The following is a 22,355-nucleotide window of genomic DNA, read 5'->3' as shown; positions in this document are numbered from 1 at the left end:
AAAAGGGATTCAAGTGTCTATTAGAAGAGTTCAGTTTTATACATATATAAATGGTCTTCCAAAGATGCTATATCATCACTAAATACATGAAAATAATAAAAGAAGCACACCTGTGAGAAAAAGTTGACATTTAATTTAAGAGTAATTTCATTGCATTAAAACTTTCTGTGTGTTTATGACTTTAGAGTTTTCTACAGTAAGGTAAATGAGGCAATTTCACCCTTTTTATGTTGCATCTTTGTTAGGAGTGAGCATCATATCTAATTAGGTTCTTTGGTATTATTTTTGGTAAATGCACTGGCAGTTCATGTTTTGTTTGTTTTGTTTTATGTTTGCTGCATTAGCATTACTTAGCAGACAAAGTTTAAAAATAAAACAACAGAAAACCTTTGTAAACCAGGAAGAAAAGTTCCAAGGAAAATATATTGCTAGAAATTAAAATGCGTATTTGAACAGAACTTGTAGAACTAAATATTAACTAAATTTCATTATGACAGGAATAATTGTTTTGCCTGAGCAATACTTCTGATAGTTCACATTTTCCTGAAGATATATAAAAGAAGCAGAATTACTGGTAGTAAGAAAATGCCTGGTAAATGGGAGCTAATTTTATTTTTACCTGACCATCTGGTAGCCAAGCACTTTAAATATTAAACTGAAGCCTGTAGACTTACAATTAAATTCATTGAAATACGGTTTAGTATATTAATGACTTAAAATTATAACAGTATGAATCATTTTTTTGGTAGGACATTTGTCGTCATACCTGTATCCACAAAACCTGTGTAAGAACACAATAAATTTGACTCTGGTGTGAACATTTCATAGTGGGTTAAATGTCCAGTTATCTTTTTCTTAAAATCCACAGCTATATGTTTTCTCTGACAAATCTGAGTTTGAATTATTTGGATCATTTTCTAATGTGAGCCATAAAAATAAATAGCATACATGCTTAAATGTGCGTTTTTGCATTTCTACAACCTAAAGACCAGTTGGGTTGAAAAAAAAATAAAATTTAACAGCTTTTAATTTGTCATGTGGAATCTGATTCTGTGTGCTTTTTATTACCTCCATATATTTATCTGAGTGAAACATAAATGGTTGTAATAATGGAGAATTTAAAGCAGCTTTTGCACACGAGCAGTAATGCTAACTAATATGGTGAATAAAGACTGAATGTAAATTCTCAGAATTTCTGTTTCTTGTGATGTGTTTGCTAAAATGAGTATATTTTGGTTAGCTGATACAAGCTCCTCGTCATCCTGGTTAAGCTATGAAGAAATTTGATGGACAGAATGGAAAAAAAAAAATAGGGAGTAACCATTTACATGCATTTAGAAGCCATATATGTGTATGTATGTATATATATAATTTTCAAACTGTGATACAGTGTACATTACATCATTATGTCACAGAACCTGTCAAAATGTAGACTCATAGCCCTTTCTTTGCTGGAGTAATGCTTTGATATTCCCACATATACCTCTAGAGATAACCTAGATATGGCAGAAATCAGTATAATCTAATACCACCAGTTCCTATTGATTCTCCCTCATTTATGTCTCTTAAATTCAGCCTCTCCTCTCCATTTTCCTTGCCCCTTGGTTTAGGCCTTGAATTTTATTTCATTTGTACTATTCCAACAGCCACGTTTCTGTCCACAGCACCAACATTTCGCCATTCCAGCCCAATTATTCATTTCTATGAGTTTTATTTATCCAACAAAGCTGGCTATGTCTCTTCACTGCTAACAGAATTCTTTTAGACATCCTATAAATCTGTAATATCAAGTCCAAACCCCTTAACTTGGCATACCCATTCTGAAAAAGACCCTAGTTAGCCCATACTTAGGCAATCTGTTAAGTCACACTGCACTCCTAAAAACACCAGAACTTGTCTCGCCTTCCTCCTGTTTGCCTTCTACTTATCCATTATAACGCTCTCGTCTTCTAAAGCTTTCTGGACCCCTCAAGGCAAAAGCAGGTGATTCACTGAAGTGTTTTTTCACAATATTTTGCTCATATCTAATTTAGAGAATTAACTTTTCAATTATTTTATATGCCCATAATCTTAACCATTCTGAGCTCCTTAGAGACAAAGATAATCGTGTTCATATTTGTATCTTTAGAACTAAACATAGTATATGGAAGTGAATGTTCTCACTAAACATTTGTTGAATGAATGACTGGGTGAATAAATGAATCCAGGAAGGTCTGGATAAAAGGCCAACAGAAAGATATTATTAGAAAACTTGTTGAATGTAGAAAGACAATTCCAAACAGTCATAAAACATATACTACATATTATTCTGATTGTCTGGAGACCATTTCACACCGAACAATATTTTCCTCTCATATCATGCTGAATGATATATTTTTCCTGATAATGATGAATCAATAGGAAAATATTTTTAATTTTCCATAAACTAAATTTTCCATTAACTTCAGCCATTGTATAAATTTGTAAAACTACATTTATTCTATAAAGTACATTATTTGCATTAATTTAATATAAACTTACATGTAAACTCAGGCCCACAGGTCTTACTGTTAAATGTTTGCCCTGTTCTATCTAACTAGCTATCATCTATTTCTGTCCACTCAGATATATTAAATCAGGCCATAATCCAAGGAGATATTCTCTAGAAAAGAATAATGATTCATGGTGCTAGAGTCCTATGAAACTTATCTTGGTTTTCAGATTATTGGCCTTAATATGGTGATCAATGCAAGAAGGGCTAGTGAAAATTTTGTAAGCAAATAAAACCTTGTATGAGGCTAAATATTATTGGGTATGTCTAGATAGATAAGATTACTTTTATAGTTTGTAATTTTATATCAGAGAACTCTATACAACACAGCATAATAATAAGCACCGTATTAGGTTCCGTGTCATCTTATGTAACAAGTAAGAGGGTTGCATTAAGCAGTAAGGTCCTTGCCAAGTGTCTTTTTTAATTGTTGAAATGTTTTACATTCCAATGTGAAAAGTACATATCCATGTTTATAAGGAAAAAATAATTTGTTGTGAGAGAGATATTTGAATATCATTATAAGAATTTCTTTTTGTTTTGCCTTCATGTGAGGAAGCATGTATCCCATTTTACCTGTATTTTCTTCTAACTGAGGGCGTGATAGCTTGTTAGACTATGTATAATTAAAAACTGCAGCTTTTCGTGAGAATGAATTTTTAAATCCACTCCTGGCTAATATAAAAATCTAGTCAGCCTTTGTAAAATTACATTAAACGATCATTAATTTAATTATCTGGTACAAAGAAACAAAGATATGGTCATTGATTTGTGGGAGAAAATAAATTTTGAGCATCTTACTTCCGGATTAAATACTGAAATAGTTTAAACTATATTTTCTTTATAACTGTATGTTGATAAAATATATTATTTCTTTAGTTCTTTCATGCTGTATCATAATTTCCCATTATTGTTCATATAACAGAGGACAGTATCTTTAAAAAATAATTAATAGTTATCCAAAAATTACTAAATTTTATCTTTATGGATAACTACTATTTTTTCTTTTTAATATACTTTCCAATCATGATAGTTTCCAATGAATGCATAGGCATCTAGAAAAATTGAGCATATTTAAGTTTGGTCTCCTTTTCCTCATGAAAAGCCTAGACTTTTCTTTTTTTTCTCTCTCTTTATGATTACAGAGTGGCTGGTCTAAAATCAAGTTGTCTAAGAACAAGCTAAGAATCATAAGCACTAAAACCATATTTCAAAATCTGAGCAACCAATATTATAGAAAAGGCAAAGATATACTTGAATCTGTCAGATCAGTACATTCTTATAATCCCCTCCGGGACAATCATACAATTTGATGCTTACACTTAAACTCTGAAAATTATGTGACCATCTATTACGTAATGGATGGGACGTGTCCTCAAACCTTTTTTATCACTTATAATACAAGACAGGCCTACCCCATTTTTAAAAATCCCTCCTGTTATTGATAATTGCCTAAGATGCTTCTTCCTTTCCTTTTTCAGAATGAAGAACAAATTTTGGTATTTTGAGTTTGGCACATCTGAAACTTTCTCAGCCACCTGCAAGAAGCTACATGAATCTGTAGAAATAGAAGTAAGAAAATGAATTATCTTTATAATACTATGAAATGGCTTGAGTTTGATTATTAATATGTTGTCCTAGCCCATGGAAGGAGTTAGAATTTTAGCGACTCATATAGCTTTACCCAAGATTCTAAAACGTCATTTCTGTCACTCATTGAGAATCTAGCACATCTGAAATACTAATATAAAGTTAAGTTTGAGTATGAGTTGTTTAATACAGCGTAAAAGAATGAGAGGTGGAACACAACTTTAGAAATCAGTGGGCATAGTATGGACAGAAAAATGTAAGATAAAAGGAAGTACTTGAAGGGAAAGAAAAAAAGTTGCAAAATACATTTTTAAAAACTTATTATTTTCAGGTCTCAATATCTTATAACCTTTAAAACACAGTTCACTAAAATTGTACTTACTTTTATGAATAAAGTTTAAAACATATACTTTTCCATTCCCATTCCCATTCATTAACTAGGTCTTTTCTGAGTTCCTGAGGTTGCCATTTCCCCATTACATTTGTAGGAAGTGGAAAAGCCAAGAAAGAGAGCAAAGATAGCAAGAAAAGATACACTTTAAAAAGATTTAGAGCAAATACGTCTACCAAAAATATAGACATTGTAGGACTAAAAATTTTGGAGACAAGTTGTAATAGAAAATGAGTTAGTTTTATTGAGAGATTTTTAGGGGTTAAAGAAAAAGGAAAAGTTATATTTTGTTAAGTTGTAAAGACAAATCAAAGGAACAGAATTATGAAACAGGGACACCTAATGACTAGCTGATATGAATTGAGAAATACTGGCTTTAACACTTTTCTTTCTAAAAAGAAATAAATAACTTGTCTACTGAGACCTAAATCATTAGTGGCAACTATTAGGGTAATAAGTTGGGTAGACAAAAGTAGTTATGGACCACAGAGAGCCATAATGATGGTCTGGCTAGGTTCTTCATTATCCCAGCTTTCTAACTTACTATAAATGATAATAACAGCAAAAGTGGTACTATTTCAGAATGTAATCTTTTGGGACTTTTTCCTCATCATGATTGACAAATAAATTGAAGTATTAGGGGTAGAATTGATTGTCATAGAATGGAAAAAGCTCTTCATGAGTGAATCAGATCATAACCCTGAAAAGGGATATACTCACAAAAGGTAAAGGATTTGGGCTTAATAGGCACTTACTGTGATTGCTATTTGTGGTGATAAATATGTGTATGTTTTATATATATGTATATAATACTTATACAGCTATATGTACATTTATATTTATAAAAATCATCTAAGACCTCCCTTTACCTTCAAAGCTCATTATTTAAGAAATCATTATATAGTAGATTTTGAGCATTTCTGCCCTCAGAAACCGATGCTTGAAGAAAATCTGCAGCAAAAGGCAAAAATGACAAAAAATTAAGGTATGGCTTCTGGTTGAATATAGGGTGGATACCCTGAAGCCTCTTGTGCCTCTCCTTACTTTCGCCTACCACTGAATGTAGATTGAAAAAAAATTATTTAAGAGAGATGTTTCATGTTCATGGATAGGTAAACTCAACATTGTTGTGATGTTAGTTCTTCTCAACTTCACCTAAAGGTTTAATATAATCCCCAAATTCCAGTAAATTATTCTGTGAATATCAACAAACTGATTCTAAAGTTTATCCTGAGAGTCTAAAGACTCAGAATAGCGAACACAATATTGAAGGAGAAGAACAAAGTTGGAGGACTGACACTACCTGACTTCAAGACTTACTATAAAGTAGTCAAAACAGTGTGATATTGGTGAAAGAACAGACAAATCAATGAAACAGAATATAGAGCCAAGAAATAGATTCCCATAAATACAGTCTGCTCTTCTTTGACAAAGGATGAAAGGCAAGACAATGGAGCAAAGAAGGTTTTTTAAACAAATGGTGCTGTGATGACTGGACATCCACAGGCCAAAAAAAAAAATCTATTCACATTTCTTCACCCTTAACAGAAATGAACCCAAAATGGATCACAGAGCTAAATGTAAAATGCAAAACTTTAAAACTTCTAGAAGATAGCGTAGGAGGAAACCTAGATGGCCTTGGATATAGTGATGCCTTTTAGATACAACACCAAAGGCACAATCCATGAAAGAAATAATTGGTAAGTTGGACTTCACTGATATTAAAAATGTCTGCTCTTTGAAAGACAATGTCAGGAGAATGAGAAAACAGGCCACAGACTAAGAGAAAATATTTGCAAAAGACATATCTGATAAAGGACTTCGTATATTCAAAATATACAAAGAACTCCTACAACTCAACAATGAGAAAATAAACAACCGTCTTGAAAACTGGGCCAAAGACTTTAACTGATACCTCACCCGAGGAGCTATACAGATGGCAAATAAGCAGCTGAAATGACACTCCATATCATATTTCATCAGGGAAATGCAAATTAAAACAGCAGTGAAATACCACTACACACCTATTAGGGTATTGAAAACCCTAAAAGCTGGTGGGGATGTGGAGCAATAGGAAGTCTGATTCACTGCTGGTGGGAATGCAGAATGGTACCGCCACTTTGGAAGTTTGGAAGTTTCTTACAAAGCTAAACATGCCCTTACTTTATGATCCAGCAATCATACAATATATATGGTATATACCTAAAGGAGTTGAAAACGTTATGTTAACACAAAAACATGCACATGGATGTTAGTAACAGCTTATTAATAATTGCCAAAACTTGGAGGCAAACAAAAAGTCCTTTAGTAGATGAATGGGAAAATAAGTTGTGCTATCCAGACAATGGAATATTATTCAGTGCTGAAAAGCTACGAAGCTGTGAAAAGACATGGAGCAACCTTAAATACATTTTCCGAAGTGAAAGAAGCCAATGTGAAAAGCCTACATACTGTATGATGTGAACATATGGCATTCTGGAAAAGGTAAAACTATGAAGACAGTAAAAAGATCAGTGGTTGCCAGTTAAGGGGGACAGAGGAAAGAATAGGCAGAGCACAGAGGATTTTTAGGACAATAAAAATACTCCGTGTGATGCAATGGTGGTGGCTACAGGTCATTATACATTTGTTCAAAGCCATAGAATGTATACCAAGAGTGAACCCTAATGGACACTGTAAACTTTGGGTGATTATGATGTGTTAATGTAGGTTCATCAGTTGTAACAAATGTACCACTTTGGTGGGGATGTTGATAATGGGAGAGGCTGTGCATTTGTGGGGACAGGGTGTATACAGGAAACCTCTGTACCGTCCCCTCAATTTTGCCATGAGCTTTAAACTGCTCTAAAAAGTAAAGTCTCAATTTACAAAAAACAAACATCGATCAATAGTATAATATTATGTATGTCACAAAGTGAAAAATGTCCAAGGAAAAGTTTGTGTCACATAGCAAAAGACGTGTGATAAAAATAGGTATGGAAAACATTGATTTTAACATTACAAGTGATAAAATTCGGTGATTTTGTTCCACTGAGCTTTACATCTCGAGAAGAACTCTTTCGGGTCATGTTTCTACACGCCCTCCAAGTCTGGCTTCCCAGCTCTGCATTTACTGCCTTATTCTATGCGCCACTGGAGTAGCATTTATAAATCAGAGACAGCACTGTGCACTCCCCATTCTATTGTTGCATATTTTGAAATACTGTTATAATTTTATGAATTTATCTTAATTCTAAAGCGTGTTTTTTGTATGTGTGTGTGTGTGTGTGTGTGTGTGTGTGTAAGGATGGTAATGTAAAATCTGCTTCTCTACTCACTTTTTAATGAATCCAGTCTATCATATTAGCAGAATACGCCTTTCTACCCTCAAGGTTACTTCATAATTAAATATAATAAAAACAGCAGTTTGGAAATTTGATTCTGTTTGCTGTTGCTTCCTGGCCTAAAATTATACCAACTATGGTTTGAAAATATATGAGAGAATAAAACCACTTCAGTACAAGAGTACCTCAAGTAATGGATATATGTTTTAATGACAGCTTCTTCCAAGCAAAGCATTTGCTGTGTGACCCTTTACCTCATATCTCTCTTTCATTTAGGAAGCTGTTTTCTGAAAAAGGTGAATATTTGGAATAATATTAATATCACAGGCTAATAGTTGATAAAAACAATAGCTAAGATTTATCTATTATTAAATATACCTCATGCTTGGAGCTAAGCAATGCACATCCATTACCTGTCTTAGTCTTCGTCAAAATCCTATGATTTAGAGATCCTCTTGCATCTCTATTGCAGAGACACACATATGAGCATTTTCTTTCATGATTTAAAAAAAGAAAACAAGAATTGTGTTGCTTTCTGCCAAAATGTTTAAGGAAACAAATCAATTGGAGAATCGAAATATAAATATATACATAGAGAGATGAACAAAGGTGAAATTTTTAATTTTAAGAATTTCAGGGGCTTTCCTGGTGTGGTGACACAGTGGTTGAGAGTCCGCCTGCCGATGCAGGGGGCACGGGTTCATGTCCCGGTCCGGGAAGATCCCACATGCCACGGAGCGGCTGGGCCCGTGAGCCATGGCCGCTGAGCCTGCACGTCCGAAGCCTGTGCTCCGAAACGGGAGAGGGCACAACATTAAGAAGCCCGCGTACCTCAAAAAAAAAAAAAAGAATTTCAGTTATCTTTTAACTTTGTAACAAAAGATAAAGAAATAAAAAGATTAAATGAAAAGCTTTATATTTACAAGATAATATATTAAAAGCAAAGTTTGTGTAAAACTACCTGGGGCATGGATATGTACCTGAGAATCTCAGGTCACCATCTGGGATTGAAGCTTACAAAGTTCATGAGTTTTTTATTTGTTCCATGTACCAGGCAAAGTTCATGAGAGAATAAAATGGCCTATTCTCCAAAGTCTTTGAGTCTTTTGGTGTTTGGTAAGACTTGGGAGGGTGGTATATTTTAAGGCCAGGAATTTCCTCAGATACTGACCTTTGTCTTAATGATTAAGTATTTCTACAAAACCTAAATGAGCTCAAGAATTAACAAATTGCAAGAAGAGTGTCAGGGACACAAAATAAATTAGCAGAATTTGAAAGATAAGATTCTGATTGCCCAGTAACCTGGAAAGCACAGAGTTATTAAAGGCAGTAGGGCAGATTTTCACAGCTTAGTCTGTGCTTCACCTATATCAAAATCATCCTGGACGGTCTCTCAGCATGCATTCAGAGAACCGTAGCCCATCCTTACCGCTACCAAAACACCATCTTGGAGTAGTAGAAATGAAACGTGTGAATGAACATTCTTTTTTAAACCCTTTATTGAGGCATAGTTGACCTACAAAAAGCTGTACATATTTAATGTAGACAACTTAATGAGTTTGGAGAAAAGAATATACCCATGAAACTATAATCATAATCAAAGCCATCAATATTTCATCACCTCCAAAAGTATCTCCCTGCCCTCTTTCTGTGTGTGTGTGTGTGTGTGCGCACGCATGTGCGCGCGTGTGTGATAAGAACAGGCAAAAGATCTTCCCTCTCTTCTAAAGCTTCCCAGGTGATTTCTCTTTTTTTTTGCAATGAAATTCTAGAAACAATGATGAAGGGAGACATTAAAGGTGTAGACCTCAACAAAGATGGTCCTAGTAATCAAAAATTGGACTCATCAAGTCCAAAACAAAAAAATACCTCCCTGTTCCAGGAAAGTACAAGAAATGTGGGGTTGAGGTACTGTTACCGTTTCATTAAGATAAATACATTATAATTTTTCTTAGGAGAGTGAGGAAGAAATGAGACAGATGAAACGTGACCAAAGGTGAAATTTCTCTTCTTTAGTTACCACAAGTTGTTTTTAATGAGATAACTTTTGGTAAGAAATTTAATATTCCAGCAATAATTTCTGGCTTTCACAGAATCTCCTGAAAGAGAGAAACATGTAAAATTAAAGTGCTTTTCTGCTGATACTTATAGCTAATGCTTGATATCTTTTTTTTTTTTTTTTTTTTTTGCGGTACGCGGGCCTCTCACTGTTGTGGCCTCTCCCGTTGCGGGGCACAGGCTCCGGACGCGCAGGCTCAGCGGCCATGGCTCACGGGCCCAGCCACTCCACGGCATGTGGGATCTTCCCCAACCGGGGCATGAACCCGTGTCCCCTGCATTGGCAGGCGGACTCTCAACCACTGCGCCACCAGGGAAGCCCCAATGCTTGATATCTTGAACCAGCAGTGTTATCGTTACTATCAACATGTTCAGCAACTGTGAACATGGTACCAGTTTCAAATATTCCTGTTTTCCAAATGTGCTTCCATCTTCCTCTCCTTTACCAGTTATCTCCCATTCCACTCTAAAAATAATGTTGCAATTATCTGCAATCAGCACTTTTGTCACCATCACTGGACTGCCAGCTAACAGTAAAATCACCTAAAAGGCATGTTCTGGGTCCCTATGTCACACTGTGTTTTGTGGGTAATACTTTTCAAATGCATTTCAGAAAACACGGAGCTTAATCACTGGGAAAATATAGAATACCACAGCCTTCTAATCCCGTTAAGCCATTTATGTGTACGTTTTAATTTGTAGGTTTGCTGCTATAGTTTTCTGCAAAATATAAATAATTTTATCCTATGAATTATGTATGAATTTGCAGAAAATCTTCTAAAAGCAGGTATATTTAAGTCATTTTACACCATACCATTTTAAACAATGAACAAAGCAATGTTTTTATGTTTCATTAAGTAAAATTATGAATAAATTTTATCTGACCTGGGCATAGAATTAGACTCACTATGAAAAAATATTTACAGTTTATCATTAATCATATCTCATCAGATTTATTATCCACACTTTTATGGTTCTCCAAAGTTCTTCACATGTTTTAAATATTTCTGTCAAGTGACATGTTAACTGAATCTAAAACACTAAAATCATATATAAAAGTTTGTCTTTAACACTTCTGTGTAATGTGGTGCAGGGTATATTTATAAACTAGGATTAAAATATATTGGAAGAAAAATTTAAACCATATTCTTTTAGGTAAATTTGTCTCTAGAATAAGATCTTCCATTTCAAAACTGTAAAGAGTGGACAATGGCCTCACAACATTGCACTCTGAAAGTAGCTCCCATAGTAGTGTACGTTAACGACCTCTCTTCAACATAATAAAAATATTCAGGATTTATTGACTAACCAAGGCTGTTAGCTTTTAAGCTTTTATATTCCTTTTCTCTGTAGCTACCTTTTTAAAAATCATAAATCTTCAAAGTGGATGAAAATATTATCTGACACAGTATTATAACTTGTTTATATTTCATAGCCTTCACCTCAGCTTTTATTTCCATGCACTCAACTGGTGTGCTCTACAACTCCTGGTCTTCATCAGAGCCAGCACTGGAAATTTCCAGACTAATGAACATAACGTTAAAGCAAACAGAGGAAGGTAGCCTGGGGTCAAGAACTAGTGGAAACAAATTATTAATAAGTAGGGATTTATGTAAGTACACTGTCCTCTCACAGGAACCTCAGTGTTCTCCATTGGTCCTTCTTCTTTGGAATTTCTTAAGAATTTTTTTCACTTTTCACAGAGCTGCTTACTGTTTCCTTAAAACTACACGTGCCAAGACTCTGAAGACTGAAAACATGAATAATAGTATACACTGATGTTTTTCAGTTGTCACATGTGATTCCCCTAATTCAGTTTAAAAAAAAAAAAAAAGCCTATTTGCAACATGCTCTCCTTTTTTGCCGATGAACAAAGGAATACTCCTTCACTAATTCTGAAAGTAACTTGTCACAGTGGGGTTCGAAGGCCTAGTCAAATAATTGTCTTAGTGTACTACCTGCTGTGTTCAATATTGAGTGAAAATGGAAGCCAGGCCTCAACTCCAGCTTATTTCACAATTCTTCTGTTATTTAAATGATTTTAGTCAGTTTGGGGGAAGCCAGACCTTTATAAATTAACAGCAGGGAAATACCAAAGGTGTCAGATTGCATATTTATCGTCTTTTTCGTGTAATACTTAAATATGTATTAAGAAGTGACTGACATAAATTAGGCAGATTTCAGAAGCCACAGGCCGTGGCTTGTAGAGGACCCCCTTCTGCTTGACATTTCATCCTTGTCAAAGATCAAATTATTTTAATTTAGGCTGCAAATTATAAGGAATGAAGACTTCTTTGTGGGAATTCCCTGTGGTAATCTGACTTTTGTTGTTACTGCTGCTTGTCAGTGTGCAAAAGATATAATATGCATGCAAATAAGGTTAAAAAATATGTACTATCTAATTATCCAGCCAGTACATTCCACTTGAAGACAGTAGGAGGCCTGACACACAGTATGTGTTTGATTCATTGAGGCCTGCAGGGTATTTACACAAGATTACTTTTAATTATGAAATTAATATCTGTTTATCTAGAATATATAGCAGTAAGTGAGTATACACATGAGCAGAATTCTTTAGTAAAAAGAAGTCATCTTAATTTAATACATGAAAAGAAGGGGGAAAAAATCAGTTGTTTCTAGGGGGAGAAAAGGCATCATCCAGACCTTGGTTTCACCCTCGTTGAAATAAATTGAATGAAAACTTGGCACCGTCTCTAGAATTTGTTTCTAGCCCTGCCAAGTAGGCTCAAGATGTGTTGCTTTATTTCACAGTTTTTATATTTTAGTGAACAAGATACAGTATTAGATTCAGTATGATGAGGAAAATGTAGAAAAAGAGAGGGTTTTTGTTTGGTTTTTGTTTTTGTAATTTTCGTAAAGGATTATCTCTTCCAGTTTCAAAAATCATGATTATGGTGAGAAAGAGAATGATGAAATTGTATCCACCTTTTTTTTTTTTAACTGTAATAAAACATATAGCAAATAAAACAATCCCGCTGCAGATATACTTTAACTGATGAAATGCATATCCCTAACAAAGTTTGTTTGTAAAGCATAGTGTTACATATTGACATCTCTGCTCATATTGACGTCTAACTGAAAATGGGAGGACAGTATCTGGGCTATATTATAATAAGTACCATTTTAGGAAACTCAAAGCAAATGAATAAATAAATCATAATTACAAAAATACAGTATAGCCTTGTCACTTTCCACACATGCGCATCAGTAGAAATGTATGGAAAATTCAAAAAAGTAAAAAGTGATCACGCTGAGTATTGCAAAGCATTGTCTGGTAGAGTGTTCCATATTTTCCGTAGTGAAAGGGTGTCTTCTCACCAGGCAAACAAAAGAATCTGGCTGACTGATTTTACTTTTCATTTTTTTGTTAAAGCAGCTATAAAGTAATGATAGGTTGGAGATTCCTTTTTTTTTTTTTTTTTTTTTTTTTGGGCACGCGGGCCTCTCACTGTTGTGACCTCTCCCGTTGCGGAGCACAGGATCCGGACGCGCAGGCTTAGCGGCCATGGCTCACGGGCCCAGCCGCTCCGCGGCATGTGGGATCTTCCCGGACCGGGTCACGAGCCCGCGTCCCCTGCATCGGCAGGCGGACTCTCAACCACTGCGCCACCAGGGAAGCCCCTGGAGATTACTTTTACTGCTGCTGCTCTTGGCATTTGCTTCACTCAGCCTGCCTGGTTCTCCATGTTCATTTAGATAACCATACCTCTCGTTGCCTTTGACAATGTGCTTGGAACTTAATCTAGTTCAAGAAACCATCCTTGCCCACTTCATTGTAATTCAGATCTCTTTGAATTGCTGTTTTTCTTTTTTCAAAAGTCTCTTAAGCCATTTCTTTCTCTGCTCCCCCAAAATGAGACCCTAATTATGAATTCTGTTTCTTTATTTTCCCCCAATAGTACCTTGCAGTGTGTTCTAAATAGGAGCAGTCCTTAAAATTTCCGCCTGAAATTTGACAAAACTTTCCAGAATCAACCTCTTTGTAACACATTGGAAATTTGCAGCTGGTTATATATGCAGACACTAAACTGGGCCCCTTTCGAAGGTTCTCTGTAAACAGAGATACACTGATGATTTAATTTGATCATTTTTAAAGACTATTTATGATGCCCGGTAAATGTTATTGGTTGCTTTATCTTTTATATTGACCTTTAGGGTAACCATTTAAGTGTTCTTGAAAGGTTTATTTAGAAAGGACAAGATTACAGATTTTAAAATTCTTATTAAAAGATAAGGAAATACAAAAGATGAAATCAAATTGTTTCTGTTCTTTTCCTTTTTCTAATCAGTGTGATGGAGTACAGATTGATTTAATAAACATCTCTCTGGAAGGAATTGCTATTTTGAATATACCAAGCATGCATGGAGGGTCCAATCTTTGGGGAGAGTCTAAGAAAAGACGAAGCCATCGCCGAACAGAGAAAAAAGGGTCTGACAAAAGGACCACGCTCACAGATGCCAAAGAGTTGAAGTTTGCAAGTCAAGGTAAGTTTTCTAACATTTAATTGTTGCTTCTTAATCGGCTCTTAAAGACTACTTTAAATGTAAGAGTTTTCCATTGCACTATACTCTATATATTTATGCAGTTGTATTTTTTATATCAGATATGCAAGTGTGATTAATATTATAATAGATTCTAAAATCATGTATAAACTGGCTATATTTTCATGGATTTTGTTCTCCTTTATTCTCTTTTTTGTGGGTATAGCTCTTGACTCAGAAAATAAAATATACGTGGGGATTTAGTGGATAATAATATAGGATGTATTGTACATTAAATTCTGGAATGTGATCATCTTGGTCAGATGTTTGAGTTGCTATAACAAGGGCCTAGTTAAGGCTTTTCTGAGGTGTGTTGCAAGTTTTATTTTTGGCTTTCTTCAGTCAGGCTATGATTAGGAAGCTATCTTACATGAAACTGTTGTCCTAAATATTATATATAATGGCATTTTAAAATATCCCACGATCAGTTTTGGTTATCTGCTTCTAGTTTTCCAGAAATTGAGTAAAAAGTAGAATACCTGGGAAACAAAGGGCAAAGGACTAACAAAATAGGGTAGAATAACTATGGATCAGTTTTCAACTCCATTGAATTACACTTCACATTGGGACATGACAACTAATTCTTGTTGATAGACTGTACAAACAAAGACACCAAATTGTTATTATAATCTTTTGGTATTATAATAATTGATCATGCCCCAATTTATGTATAGTATCCATACTATTTTTTTTAACCTTCCAGAATCTATCTAATACCTTTGATGGCATTCAGATGGCCAAGAAAACGTATTGGCTCAGCTCAGTGTAGCAAAGGCAAAATATGAAGAGATCACAGCCTTATGGGCTCAATAAAAATAAATATTTTTTTAAATAAAGAAAATAAAATGTGAGGATGGTTGATAGGCTTGGCGGTGGTAGGAAATAGCTTTATGTTTTGGCGGTGACTTCTGTTAGATGGCACTTGGTGACCATGAAGGTGAAAAAAGATTGACAGAGGAAGTATTAAGTATCCTCTTGAAAGAAGTGCTTACTACAGCCTGCCAATAACAGAAGGTTTTGATGCTCACTAAATGTATGGGTGATCCTAAAGAGGCAAATCCTGAAGAGTTGTGTAATTTAATGCAAGAAAGTTATACCAAATTAATTAAGATGCTTTCTATTCAGAACGAATATAACTGTATGAAAACATGGAGGAAAATGGTTTTTTGAAGAAGTACGTAGAAAAAATGAGTAGGCTTGTGCTATATGAATTTTAAATGAGAGAAATTAGGTATAATTACTAATTTCTAGGATTTATTGACATTAATAATGCATTTATATTTAAATGTAAATGCAGATTTCTATAAAGATTCCTGAAAATTTTCTAAGTTTAAAAATTAGTTCAAGGACCATACTAAGACCAAACCTAAAAAATCTCTGCTTCTATCCCTAAGGAAGCAATGAGTACATATAGTAATATAGTCCATATAGTTAAAAAATAGTTTTACATATATTATATATATAAAATGATAATTCTAGGTTTATTTTTCTGTTTGGTCCCTGCCTATTAATACTTGGTATGTCCTTTGCATGTAGACGTTTCAGATATGTATCTGAATTGATTCTCAGCGCTCAGCCGCCAACTGTGTTAGCCCAAGGAGATGCTAAAGTTTGTAAAACTCATGGCTGTGCTCCACCAGGACAAGTGCCTGTATACTGTGGAGCTACTGCAGACATGCTGTCTGTTGGTCTCACTCATCCCCCTTTGTATGCTAAGGAATACACGTTTGGAATGAAGCACACACAAATCAGCCAGAAGTATTGTATAGACTGTCGGTGCCCATAACCCTAGGAAAAGGTCTCTCTTCCCATTCTGTCTTCTTGCTTTGTACTATGAAACTATTGGGACCAAGTTTCCATAAACTTGGGAAAGAAGGAGGAATGAAGTGAGAACCTACAGGGTTTGTGACTTAGGGATACGTTTTTCTCAGTACAGAGATTGGGAAAAGCATTAGAAATCAGAGTTTTTGAAGGTCATTGTATGAGTAATAACAAAAGCATGCTTTATAATTGATTTGGCTCAACTTTTATTTCCCTCTCTAAACCAACTATGCTTGTAAGTTTGGATTTAGTTTTATTTCAAGATCAGTGTAATTGAATGCTTAAAATGACTTTATCAGCTGAATATTTTAAAAAGACTTCTGTGTTAATCAGTCTTTTATTAATTTTATCAAGATTTTTTTCATTTTGATATATTTTACAACAAAATAGCTAAAAGTATATCAAAATGCTTCAGAGTTTTGATTTCACATTTATTCTGTTAATTCTTAAATGTTACACTTAATAATCAGAAATGAAAGAAATTTACTACTTAAAATATCTGCATGTATCCCTTCCTGAAATGGGTAAATGTTTCTATCATTTGATCTTGTTTTCAATTTCTTGACACAAAGACAATAGTATTAAATGTAAGGGTCAATCAGTATTTTAAATCTAAATATATTTTCAGATTTACACAGAATGGTTACAGGTATGGCCTTTAGAATGAAATAACAGAAACTGTAATTCTAGTCCAACAACTTTTCTTAACCCAGATTCAAATTAGTAACTTCACTCTTGGAAAAATATAAGTAAATAAATGAACAAATTAATAATGTAAATTTCTTCTTTTTAAGTTGTACTTTCTTGAAATATTAACTAGCAACTTTTCTGATATAGCTCTGTAAAAAATTTGAAGTTTAAACTGAATGTTTACTATATTAGAATGGATGCTTGTTTCCATAAACTTTAGAAAGCTTTTGGTGGTGGAGAGAATGGGGGAAGCATACCTAACTATAGATTCTTGAAGTAAAGATAATTTTTTTAATTTAGTAGAAGGATTTAAGTTAAGAAAAAAGTTTACAAGTTTGTTTTAATTTAAAAAATGTCATAGATCAAAGGTACAAGATCAGGTTTGGAGCATTACATACTCATTTATACTTCGCCCTACATAAACTGGAACTCCTGCACAATTTTTTTGCTTGCAATCTTTGAGGACATTCACACATAAGATCAGAGTATCTTCAATTAATAAATTCACTGCTTGGAAATTTTACAGTTGATTTAATTCGAGTTGATCAAAATTATAAGTAATTAATTTAATTACATTATTGTTTTAGCAAAATACTCTAAAACAGATGCAGTTCTGAAACATACACATACATTCATCTAATTCAGACACTTCCTTTGTGGGTTTGTCTTTTTCTTTTGTTTTTGTTGTTGTCTGTTTTGTTTTACTTCTTTTGGAAATAAAAATGAGTGTATCATATGTAGATGTCATGGTCTTTAAGCAAAATTGTAAAGTAGGCAAATTAGATCTTCAGTGCTCTTAGCCTTAATATTCAGTCTTTCCCATTTCTTTCAGTTGCTGAGTTAATCTTTGCCTCCTCTTCTTCTGCATTAAATCCAAGTCTCAGAAAGATATCTAATAAATTTGTTCACATTAATATATAAATGACTGATTGCAGGTGAAAGTAGAGGTATTTGCATTTTAAAAGAAATAAAAGCCTTCAGATAAACCATTATTTTTCAAACTGTGTTCCATTGAGCTATGACTGCAGTTCTTCAGAGGTTCTGTAAAAACTTGGTTTAAATTGATTTCTGTCATATTTTGGAACAATAACATAAAAACCTATAATAAAAACACTGTAAAGTGTGTTCTATAAAAACATTTTGTCATACTGACAATTCCCAAATCATCAAATTGTGTTACCAGACAAAAATAACTTCCTGGGCTTCCCTGGTGGCGCAGTGGTTGAGAGTCCGCCTGCCGATGCAGGGGACACGGGTTCGTGCCCCAGTCAGGGAGGATCCCACATGCCGCGGAGCGGCTGGGCCCATGAGCCATGGCCGCTGAGCCTGCGCGTCCGGAGCCTGTGCTCCGCAATGGGAGCGGCCACATCAGTGAGAGGCCCACGTACCGCAAAAAAAAAAGAAAAAAAAAGAAAAATAACTTCCTTTCCTCCTCCGGTTCCACCTCCTCTTCTTCTTCCTGATGGGTGTATTGATCCATAGATAGATGGATAAAATGATAGTTATACCTTTCCACACATATGTTTGTAAACATACACACATCTAAATAAAAAACAACTCAGTAACTATGACATTAATTGCAAAGTCTGTAGCTCTGCAATGCTCGTTTTAAAATACATCTTTGTATATTCCATGATGTACCAAGGGGAACATTACCACCACAGTGTATGTGAATCACGAGGAATTAAAAGGCCTGCAAGCTCAGGTACTTTTGTTTGACACAAGCAATAAAGAGTGCATAACAATCAATGGAAGTGAAAACAAGGTGACAATACTAATGTTTTTTATGAAAATGGAAATCACTCCTTAGAAAAGTTTTTGCTCATAAAAAATTGCATTAGTTAACTAGCTCCCCAAAATAACAGACTTGTACTAGTTTGTATATCAAATGCACTTTTAACAGAGATGTAGGATATAAACATGCTCACAACTCCTGGTAAAGAACCAGTGATAAAATTGAAACAAAGTTTCAGCTAAATATGCAGAATAAGGTAAATTTGACTAATTGAAACTTCTAGTTAACATCTGAGGCAAACAGCAAGTAAATTTGTATTAACTAAGTTGAAAAACTATATTAAAAGTACACCTGTGAACGTGCTTTTTGACAGCGAGGACCTCTCAAGTAATACGAGCAGTTTTTAGGCATTCTAATGGTTTTAAGCTTTGATGATACAAGTCCAGCTATACCATTTTCCAGTAATGAATGCAGAATGGTGCAGGACTGCCAAGTGAGATGTAAAAAGTTCGTATCATTTATGATTACATATCTATCTGGATCAGGATATTTCCAGTATCATACAATAAAAACAAACTGCAGAGATCATTGAAAAATAGGATACCTATAACACTGCAACTATCCTTATCAAATAACTCTGTTATTCTCATAGATTGACTATATCACAAGTGTTAGCAATTTAAACGTGTAAAATATATTTGCACAAATAAAATTCTAATTTTCTCTTTAATTTACTGGTCTTAAAAATATTGCTTCATTTGAAAAACAGAAAAGGTTGACTGCTTCAAAAAATTTGAAAGCCACTGAGCAAAAGTAATTACATTCAAGCCGTAGAATTTCAAACATTTGCCAGAAGCTAAGGGCGGTACTGTCGGGAGCAGCTGGACTTCCTGCTTGAAACCTTATTAACTGGGTGCATGTCTACTCCACATAAGGATACAGATAGAAAAGTTTATTTTGAAAACTAATTAACATGATATTGTCCATGCAATTTTCAGTGATTTAATTCCCATTTACCAATGAAAATTCTTTTCTTTGGGCAGAATTTCTCAAAGTGTAGTATACACTACACTGATGGAAAATTGAGCTACTTTAAGCAGTACCCAGATGAATATTTTAAAGTATGACAGTTTTTATATGTACTATTGCAGTTGTTTTCTCTTTATGGTAAGGAATGCTTTTTTCTTAGTTTGTAATTTTAAATAATTTTATTTTTGAAATAAATTTGTTGAAGTAAATATGGAGTAAAAGCCAAAACTAAAAAATAATAGAGGAGTGCATGGATATGGAAAAAATTGTGACGGTGGGACCAGAAAGGCTAAAGTATAGAAAACACCACTAGGCTAATAGTACAGATTCCACCACTTTGTATAATTTGCATAGCCCCAATTTTGAATACTTAGTGAACACATTATTTTTATTCTTCATTATCTTGCATAAAATGTACTATGTATAAGTTCCCCCCAAAGAAGCTTACACTGCACATACCCCTACCCCACCTTATTTGATGTCTGTGCTCTGTACTGGGGAAGATTAAAATCCTGATTCTTTTTAGGAGCTACAGGGGAGAGACTATAGATCTGATTGACTGTCAAGGACTCTGTCTATATCAAATGACTTTATTGTTTTGAAAACTCTGAAGAAGTAGGAAGAAAAAAGAGGTCAATCCAAGCCAAACTGATCAAAGAGAACAAATGAGTTGATGTCTATGAAAACTTGGCCAAAGATGAATGTCTTTTGCCGCTGAAGAAAAATCAGGTTATTGGCTTCAAGGTCTTCATCTTTGAAATGGAGATTGTGAGTTCTGGAAGAGCTGAGATTAACTTATGTGTGCTGTCCATTCTATTGCCTGGAAAATTACACAAAGAGCATTTAAATAGTAAGTCTAACACTTTCTACTCCTTTTTTAAGTTATACTTACCTGAAAGTTGGTGGTAATGGATATTTGTCATGCACTACTATCAATTTTTCTAGACATTTCTCTGGGTTATTTAGGGTAATTTAGAAGGCAGTGTTTTAAGTTGTCTAAATATAACTGCAACATTCATCTTAGAACTGTAGATAATGTATTTGGCATTCAGACACCAGCAAGCAGAACAATTTCCAAGCATTTAAATTCAGTGATTAAATCAATTAAATTTAGAAGCAAGAAAAGGATTTCATGTTACATTATTATACCTGGAAGTTAAAATTGTTGAGAAAAGATCATGGCATTTGAGATGTTGCATTTTACAGAAATATATGCATATACTAATACCATGATAATTGCATTAGTTGAAAATACATAGATCCAAACATTTGTTATCTAGTAACCTTTAAGGAGATGTCTCAAAATGAATTTCTAATTGTATGTTTTTAAACTACCTTCCTTGAAATTTTCCAGGACTAGATAATGCAAATAATAGCAAGTACTTGTTAAAGCTATCTAAATATCAAAATTTCTGTTTGCATTTGAAGATTGCATCATAACCTGGATATCTTAATGTGATAGCTCTCTCTCTCTCTCTTTTTTTTTTTACAAAAGGCATGCCTTTAAAGTTTATAAAACAGAAGTAAAAAGAAATTAGAAAATACAAGACATTTTTCTTGTACGTAAAAATAAAAATACATTTTCAAAATATAAGATCATGTACTCTTATATTTGGCCTAGTTGTCCTATAAAACCATATATATTTTGATGAAGCATTTATGAAATTTCTATTTGTCATGACACTATAAAGACTTCACAGAAACTGCTAGCCTCCTGGAAATTTGAAAACAGAAACCATAAATATGAATAAATTAATATTTTAGTAACAAAACAGATGACAGTCTTCAGAATATTCTTATATTCCTTCTGGAGCTATATAGAATACCATTCTGTGGCTGGGATTATTGACAAATACCCCATGTTCAACAGTCAAATTTTCAAAATCTGACATACAGTATAATTCTAGAAACAAAATCTGACGTGCAGTACAATTCTCAACTTCTTATAGTGAAATTGGTAAGGCCACGAGATCATTTTGGATATAATATAGTAAGTAAGTAATCATTTAAACAGGAAAGTGGTGTTTTCTAATATGTGAATGAGATCATTGAAATCAAAGGTTTATTCTTGAAAGCAAATTGAAGTTAAGGAAATGGAGAAAGTTCAAAGAACAGGTAGGTAGGAATGACAGAACAAGGAGCCGCTTGCTTTCGCCTAATGAATCTGGGAAAACTTGAAAAAAAAATGAGTTTTTAGTAGCAGTTGCATTTTGAAAAATATATGCTTTGGCAATCGATTTAATAGATGCAAGGGAAGAAGGAAAGGAATTTGTTTACTTGAGGTTTTAAATTAAGGCTCATCTGTTAACCTTCTCTGACTTCTGAGGCAGAATACCTTCTTTATTTTCAAAATGCTAATACTATTCTGAGACTCTTCTGCATTTGTAACTATTGATTTTAATTGTAATTTCAGAGAAAGATGTAAAATAGAAATGCTTTAATGGGTCATTTTCTCTATGATGCTGATGTCTAATATCAGTGATAAAACAACCATCTTACTTGTTTCTGTAATATCCAATCCAACATAATATCCAATTCTGAGTCTTTTGAAGATAATGGCAGGTCATTTACACAGGCTAAAACTGCATTATAATTTTTAGTAAATTTAACCTATGCATGGTAGAA

The 22,355-nt window shown here is 34.0% G+C and overlaps 1 protein-coding gene across 6 annotated transcripts in view; it reads left to right on the top strand.

The window, feature by feature from the left end:
* The window catches only part of DGKB (diacylglycerol kinase beta), a 648,598-nt gene that overhangs the window by 446,815 nt on the left and 179,428 nt on the right, over window positions 1-22,355 (top strand). For all 6 annotated transcript variants that reach the window (XM_032642942.1, XM_032642939.1, XM_032642937.1 and 3 more), the window contains 2 exons: window positions 4,012-4,102; window positions 14,203-14,398. In XM_032642942.1, coding sequence (XP_032498833.1) covers window positions 4,012-4,102; window positions 14,203-14,398 — 287 coding nt within the window. The remainder of the gene's footprint in view (window positions 1-4,011; window positions 4,103-14,202; window positions 14,399-22,355) is intronic.

This window comes from Phocoena sinus, chromosome 9 (genome assembly GCF_008692025.1).
Source record: "Phocoena sinus isolate mPhoSin1 chromosome 9, mPhoSin1.pri, whole genome shotgun sequence".
Lineage (NCBI taxonomy): Eukaryota > Metazoa > Chordata > Mammalia > Artiodactyla > Phocoenidae > Phocoena > Phocoena sinus.
Note: the sequence above shows the minus strand (reverse complement) of the source record. Positions and strands in the feature narration are given on the sequence as shown.